This window comes from Mytilus edulis, chromosome 6 (assembly GCF_963676685.1).
Source record: "Mytilus edulis chromosome 6, xbMytEdul2.2, whole genome shotgun sequence".
NCBI lineage: Eukaryota > Metazoa > Mollusca > Bivalvia > Mytilida > Mytilidae > Mytilus > Mytilus edulis.
In genome coordinates, this window is record NC_092349.1 from 48,572,331 (window position 1) to 48,580,847 (window position 8,517).

The 8,517-nt window shown below is 33.3% G+C and overlaps 1 protein-coding gene across 2 annotated transcripts; it reads left to right on the plus strand.

Annotated features, from left to right (window-relative positions):
• The first annotated feature begins 3,542 nt into the window (after nt 1–3,542).
• Nucleotides 3,543–7,912, plus strand: LOC139529108 (uncharacterized). Of its 2 annotated transcripts, none has more exons than XM_071325383.1 (3): nt 3,543–3,657; nt 5,045–5,190; nt 7,161–7,912. In XM_071325383.1, exons 2-3 carry the CDS (start codon nt 5,047–5,049, stop codon nt 7,836–7,838), a joined length of 822 nt encoding a protein of 273 aa, XP_071181484.1. In that variant the 5' UTR covers nt 3,543–3,657; nt 5,045–5,046; the 3' UTR covers nt 7,839–7,912. The 2 variants fall into 2 exon arrangements, with proteins under 2 accessions (XP_071181484.1, XP_071181485.1); XM_071325384.1 differs by having other exon boundaries at nt 3,543–3,632.
• The last annotated feature ends 605 nt before the right edge of the window (nt 7,913–8,517 follow it).

Sequence of the window (8,517 nt, forward strand, 5' to 3'; positions counted from 1 at the left end):
GACGGATTGTCTTTTTCTACACTGGTTGATGGTGTATCTACGTCATGTATACCCATTTGTGTCATGCTAATGTTGAGCTTTGTCATATGCTTTTGCTGTTCAGTTAATAGTCTTTGTTGGTCGATTTCTAGTCTGAGCTGTTCTATGTGTAATCTCTGTATTTCAACATTGAGACGTTCCTTTTCTACCTTTAATCTTTCACTTTCTATTTCTATCAACTTACAATCCTCTGGTGATGGCTAGCTATATTTTCCCTTCGATGATTTGGAAGATGAGGCACCAGAAGAAAACAATTGCCACACAAGTTTTCTCTTGTACACCTTACTTCATTAAATGAACAGTAGGACATATCTGAAAATAATTAACAAAACGTCAAAATAATGAATAATACATGCATAGTTACTGTGTTTGTAAGGTCGACAAGCAGATGGTCACTGCTCAAAAAGAGGGTTGTCAAGATTAATCGAAATACTGAATAAAAACAAACATTTGTCGTATACAACAATCAAAATTAAATTGTAAAAGTATATATGAACTTGCAGTCTCTATAAGACATGTAATCAAAACTAATCAAAACAAACACCTACATAGGATTGTCTGACAGATTGATGAATGTTTCGTTAACACCTCTTAAACGCCAAATCGATCAACACAAATAACGCACGGTGGTTTAATTATAGATTGACTGCTGTTCGTTTTACGTCCAGTGGCAAATATTGCATGAAAGATCAGGACGATTGGTAAAAAGAATAGTGAAATGTTTGTTATTGAATTCCTTATACAGAAAAAAAAGTATGAAAATAGTATCTTATATGTGTTTTCCTGCAATTAACAGACAGAATATTTAATATATACTACACAAAAGTATGTATGTTTTTTTTTACTTTCAAATAAAATGAAATTAGCTTACCATTTTCATTTGAAGAGTCAGCATCTCTTGTTTCGGTGGGTTCTTCGACGGGGGGTCCGTCCATTTCCATGCCAGGACATGTGTCAATACCTTTTTCTATTCCATCTATGGGAGTGTTGCCTATAATCCCTACATGTTTATCCTGCAATAGAGTCAGCTCTTCAGGAGGTGGTCCAGCGCTAGTTTTCTTTGATTCTCTGCATATTCTCGCAGTCTGCTTTTTAGCATTACTCGTGTACGTGCTCCATTTCTTTCTTATTTCATCTACCGTTCTTTTGTGGTCGATGTTTTACTGCAGATGGAATCCCAAGCCCTCTTTTTAGCACCATTAGTTGAAACATTCGAGAGCTTACTAAATAGCAGTCTTATTCTTTTCAACTTCGTCCAGGAGAATCTGTAGTTCAGCATCTGCAAAATTCGGATTTCATCCTTGCTAATTTTCAAACGTATTTATTTTAACAGTTACAAAAATAAATTTGAAATACTTCGTATGAAAGGTGCACGATATTTCACATTGAAACCGTGACACTTCGAAGTGAACTCACTCAAAACATATAATGATTTTTACCGATTATATATCTAGTTTACAATTAGTTTGTTAATTTTTTATTTAAAACGTAGTAATTAGTTTTGTTTTATACATTTTAAATGTACAATTGTTACAATAATTATTTATAACTTTAATTTAAAACTAATAAATAGTTTCTAATAAACCTCATCTAAACAAAAAAATGGTGTGTTCTTCTACTCCCATTCTCAGGACATCGGTTAGGACATCCCAGCTAAGACTATCCTAAGATAGCTTCGATGTGCATGCTGAGACATGTCATAAGTCGGTCCTAACTTTATCCTAAATTCTGTCCCAAGAAGTTCTTAGGGCGGATCTTAGAAAAGTGTCGATAAAAAGGCCCCAGAATGGTTTGATTTTTACTCCAAAAGACAATTAGCGTTTAAAAAGAACTGTTCCTTTGCATAAATAATCATTTTATTTTCTAGTTGAACTTCAATTCTTTTAGTCTTTTGCTCAGATCTCAATCTTCATATTTTTTATGAAGTCTATCACGTAGTCTAATCTTTGTTACGAATTTCCTGTTTATCTGATGATCTAATAGTGACGGTAGAGATTTTTTTGCCATTTCTATATATTATTATGTGCATGAAAAAAAATTGCCATTCCGTCGACGTTCTCCTCAAAAGCAGCCAAGGACGTTTGCCAATCAATCAAAATTCTGTCAATTTGACATTACTAAAAAGCTTTCAAATGGTTTGTCAAGTAGCAAAACAACAAGCTCGTAGATCTATCACTACTTTTCTCCTAAAATTTGATAGTATAGTTGCTGTATAGCTATCTCCTAAAAGTATTAATGAATAGTTCCTTTATGCTTGAATACTCTTTTCTCTCCTTTTCTCTCATTCTTTCTTTATAAAACAAGCGATTGTTGAACTACATTAAGCCTGAGAACATAAACCCTAGGAAACCATTCGTTTATTATAATTTGTTATAATAGAATGGTATATACAACATTTCGGCCTATCACAAAATAACTCTGTCAATTTTTGTTTATAACCCCGAAAAATTTCAACTGTTCAATTCTTTCATGTAGCCTTGGATTGTATGTATGCCTATCTTTTGTCGTGAAAACTTTGGATGTCCTGATGCCGTCTTTCTGCTATTGGACGTCTGTAAAAGGTCTCGTCCCGTCTGCATGGTAGCACGGAAAGATAAAACTGGAATAGCTTAACAACACAACGCTCATCGAATGTATTTTGATATTGTTTATTAGAGTGGTGTGGAGAATATATATATATATATTTTTTAAAATAGTATAATTTTTTTCAGACTACTTTAAAGATTTGGAAAGCCCTCAAATTAAAGCAAATGTACTAATTAAGTAAAGACTGCATACATCTTAACATCGTAGTGCATAAACCGGTATGGATTTTTTTTTAAACTTTTTAATAAATACGCATATTCTTGTCTTTAAAATGCAATAGTTTCTAATTATACACGTCGTACAAGTCAGAAACAAAACAACAGTAACAAAGGAAACTGTTCGGTTACAACCAGCCGAACAGTTTATCTACACTCCTTGTCACATTCACTTAAAAAAAGCTACCATATATATTTTCATCAAACAAATGTTCAACAGTAAATTCACTGTTACAAAACGGTCAATGGAACCAAGGACAAGAACTATAGCTTGACAGATTTTAGAAGAGTAGAAACTGTTTACCCTTCCGTAGCATTCGAGTTTACCAAGTGTTTTTGTTGGGTTCGTGCTGCCCAATCGTAAATTTTCTTGCTTTGTTTTGTAGAAGTGAGCATTTTTTGTTAACCAAGGCGATTTGTGAGTTTTGAACATTTTGACTTTATATTTTCCGTCTATTTTTTATGAATTTACTTGTATATATATATGTTTCATGTAGTTTGTCACATTTATATAATATGGCTATATATATATATTTCTCGATATACTTATGTTTAGCAACATTTGTTTTATGAATAAACGTGGAGATGATATCAGACAACTCCCTAAAAACATAACAAATATATCTATTTATATTAAGGCTTATCAATCTACAAGTACAAAGTGCAACTTTTAGCATTATCCCTCATTATACAGAACATATTTTTAGCGATGACATCATCATAATCATTTCGAATGTTGCTACTAAAGATAGGCGTTAGTGGATTATTGTTATTGTTTACATTCGCTCAACGGTAATTGTTATAAATGATATAGAAGGTACTATCTTTTAAAAAATAAACGTATGATTAAGATTTAATGTTCGATATAGCTTAACGTTATATCACTGTGTAAGATGCACCATTATAACGTATCGATTAATCTTGTACATAAGATATATTTAAAGAAGTTGTGTGTAAATTGATTTTCATGTTGCAATATATTTTGATTGAAAGATCTTTAAAGCGCTATTTTCACATCCCAATTTTATAATATTTTTTTTAACTATTCGATTAATAAATATGATCTTCCACACAGTACTTACAAAAATGTATATTATATCCTCAGATTATATCTCACGAATATATTATGAACATTAATGTCTGAAACGATGTGTGTCGGTAAATACGTAAAAATTTGTGCATGTTGTACATGTTGTACTACTACCACTCGGAAATTCACCTATATTTTCATAAGAAAACATATTTTCTAAACACATCGAAACTTTATTTAAGGTCTGATTAACATGACATTTTTTATGTTACTTTTTCGCAGTCATGGCAGTTGAACCCACATTTGAATTGTGTACAGATTATTATGACATATTTTTAGAACTTGACATTACTCAGAAATAATTATTTATAAAAGTATATAATATTGAAATTACTATCTCCAAAGGGACATTGAATAAAGGCAACAGTAGTATACCGCTGTTCAAACTCATAAATCCATGGACAAAAAACAAAATCGGAGTAACAAACTAAAACTGACGGAAACGCATAAATATAAGAGGAGAACAACGACACAACACTACAATGTAACTAACACACACAGAAACGGACCAAGCATCAGACAAAATCCCACGAAAATAACAAATATAACATCAAAACCAAATACATGAATTTGGGATAGACAATAATACTGTATCTGAAAACAAAGTGGCTAATCATAACATTGTTTCCCTGTGATATATACATTTGTTAACATTGTTTATGAAGAACCTTTCCTTATTCAAATGAAATTCAAAGTTTATATAATAATTTGATTGACCGATATGATCTTTACGTATAAGTTCTTATTATCGTAGTCATAAGCCCGTCCTCTTACTCGACTCGTCCTGAACATGCATGAAATATTTGCCACTGGACGTTAAGCAACCAACAATCAGCAATCTTTTCCTCGACTGAGACAATAAAGAGTCAGTAATCGCCTTTGAACATGATATGTACTATATGTGGAGCATGATCTAGCTGCTTTTTCTTCTGGTGCATCTGAGATTTCCTGAATAATGGCGTGATTCCCGTCATACAGTGTTGAGTGTTTATTTTTGACTTCAGATAGTTCTAATTGTTTTATAAAAAAAATGTTAAATTTTCTTTTCAGAATTTTGATTTCTGAAATCATGTATTTAACGCAGGAAAATCATAAAATATATATACTTTTTCAGATATGGTCCGCTCAACTACTTTATGTCATCGTGTACTGAACTGGATAAACAAGTCATGCTGCTGTAGGCGCTCATGCAGTAGAACTGACAAGGATGCCTCTTCATCAAAAGAACCAGCTTTGACAGGGGAGATTGACGATTTACCGGTTTGTACTTCTGTATTAAAACCCTTCAAAGATACTAGACTTATACAAAATGAAAAATGCTCAGTTATTGATTTTATGCGTCCGGTGCACTGATCGGGATTAATTTTTCATCCCACATGTCAATTTATGGTTAAAATAAATTGTTTTTAGTGTTTTTGGGGAAGAAATCGATCAGAGGGACTAAAATTACTTAGTTTGACTTTAATTGGATTGTTCTGGTTTAAAGTGTTATAAAACTTCTTATCATATAAGCAAGCAAAATATTTTGCACAAGAACAACACAACTTGACCTCCATAAGTGTTTTATTATTGTTTTATTTGAAGCGGTTTTCAGGCAGTATTGAATCTGGCTAAGCTTCTCTTTTAACACTATAGTCCGTTTTAACGTGTCTGTTTCACTAGTCAAGCCTGATTGAAGCGATGGCCATTGCATGTGTACTTTTAGAGCCGGTATTATTTGGAGTTTGGCATATGGAAAGATACTTATGTATTGCTTAGGAATGTTTATCAAACCTCCAGACCGTTTATTTGTATTCTGTCGTTAAAATACTGACTCGCTGACGTATATTTTATAAACCGAGTTTTGCAAATGCGGTTCGAAATAAAATTGAGAATGGAAATGGGAAATATGCCAAAGAGACAACAACCCGACCATAGAAAAAAAACAACAGCAGAAGGTCACCAACAGGTCTTCAATGTAGCGAGAAATTCCCGCACCCGGAGGCGTCCTTCAGCTGGCCCCTAAACAAATATATGCTAGTTCAGTGATAATGAACGCCATACTAATTTCCAACTTGTACACAAGAAACTAAAATTAAAAATAATACAAGACTAACAAAGGCCAGAGGCTCCTGACTTGGGAAAGGCGCAAAAAATGCGGCGGAGTTAAACATGTTTGTGAGATCTCAACCCTCCCCCAATACCTCTAGCCAATGTAGAAAAGTAAACGCATAACAATACGCACTTTAAAATTCAGTTCAAGAGAAGTCCGAGTCTGATGTCAGAAGATGTAACCAAATAAAAAAATAAACAAAATGACAATAATACATAAATAACAACAGACTACTAGCAGTTAACTGACATGCCAGCTCCAGACCTCAATTAAACTGACTGAAAGATTATGATTTCATCATATGAACATCAGGCACAATCCTTCCCGTTCGGGGTTTAGTATCATACCATCATAATATATATGAGAAGATCATAACCCGTGTCATGCCAACAACTGGTTTTTGAATAAATGTGTTTAGTTCCGATGCAAAGACCCTATAAGTGAATCAATATTAACGCCAAAATATGCAATCTTTAATGACCTTATAACAGTATCGTAACTATATCCCTTCTTAATAAGTCTATTCAAAGGTTTTGTTAGTTTTTGAAGTGAATACTGACACCTTTGTGCTTTATAAAGAATATTTCCATAAAAAATTGGATGTGAAATACCTGAACGTATAAGAATTCTGCATGTTGAGCTATATTTACGAATGATGTCCTTATACCGATGATAAAATCTAGTAAATTTTTTGACTAGTTTGTGATATCGAAAACCCTGGTGTAATAATTTTTCAGTAATACATAAATTTCTCTCGTTAAAATCTAAAACATTGTTTACAGCATGTTGCATAGTGCTTTTAACGTGCTTTTCTGAATTTATCTTCACCAGAAACACTCAAACACATAAAAAAGAAAGCCATTGAGATTTTTTAAGTCAAAATGAGAATAAGCGCCTAAAATAGCCTTATCTATCTGTTGTGTTAAGGTCAAAGAACAGTAAATGGGCTATGCACAATCACGACGATTCTGCAATATATTAAACATTCAGCATAATCATTGATGCAAGATCTACACGATCTAATGAACCCCATGTTGCTTTAACTAACGACATTGTCGTTGTCACTGTTTGGTGTTTAACTTTATCTTATCTTTTTCATTTGAAATGTATAATATGTTACATATTTCATATTATACAGGTGTTTTCCTCTTACGACTATCCACTATGTTTATATGAGGATGTATTCCATAAAGGAATTTCAGAATGCCATCAAAAACTTGACAAACTCGGTGAAGACAAGAACTGGGACGAGCTCGTTTGTTTGGTTAACACTGGAAATGTAGATTACACTGGACTCCCCATTAAAGATGATTCAAATTCTTTACCGTCCTTGTATACACCACTTCATCATGCTGCTGCTGGGAATGCTCCAAAGTATGTATTTGAAGATCTTTTGAAAAAGGGGGCAACTAAATGCTTTAAAACAACAAATGGAGAAACAGCATACGACTTAGCAGTGAAAAATTCCTTAGAGGAGGACATATTAAAACTTCTTGAGCTACCAGAAAATGTAAAGAATAAATCAGAATCTATAGCTATAATGGAGAAATCTCTGCATGCAGTTATATTGGAAAGAGTGGAGAACCTAATCCAAGAACATGGAGTGCAACTCCCACAACTTGCCTTTTTGTATGAAAAGGGTCCGTTTCATTATTCAGTTCCAATGATGTATGGTGGATTCAACGTAAAGAAATATAACGATGGCATAAAAGTTCACAGTTTTTGTCGTGTATGGGGTGGAAGTGAGCAAGACCATATAATTGAAAGAAATGGCAAAACTACTCTAAAAGCTACAGGCTATGATTGTGCTTACTAAAAAGTCGAAAGAGAGGTCGATACAAAATCTTCAAATGCTGTTTTTGAGTGTTATTAAACAAATTCGATTATTTTTTTATGTGAAGTTGAGAACTTTAATTTTATTTTTCAAATTATTTGATATTATTAAAGAGAGACAGAAGATACCTATGGGATATCCAAACTCATAAGTCGATTAAAAGCTGACAAAGCGATGGCAAAATAAATCACGACTAAAGGACGAACGAAGGTATGCAAAGCACTAATACAGAATGACTCGAACCGAACAAACAACCATTGTTATCTCTTGTCTTTGAAAGGGTAGGCAGATCTTGCTCTACATGTGGCAACCATCGTGTTGTTCGTGTGATTACAAATGCATTGATAATAAGAAAACCATGGATAAAAAAATCAGTACATGCGAAACACAAAAAGCACAGGAACAGCGCTCTTATTGTAGTTCTCCATCTCAAAAGAAACTGCCATCGCACTGCAAGTGATTCGGATACACTTTGTAAGATGTATCAGCACTAAATCGGACCATATCGATGATGTTTAAGTGTTTTTTTCATCGGCACATCCAGCTCAAAACATCGTATTTCTCACAGCCTGTGATTCGAAAGGTTATTTCTATAAGCTATTTATTAAAAAAAAACCACGACATACAAGAAAATCAAGTTTGAACCTCGTTCAATCCTTTC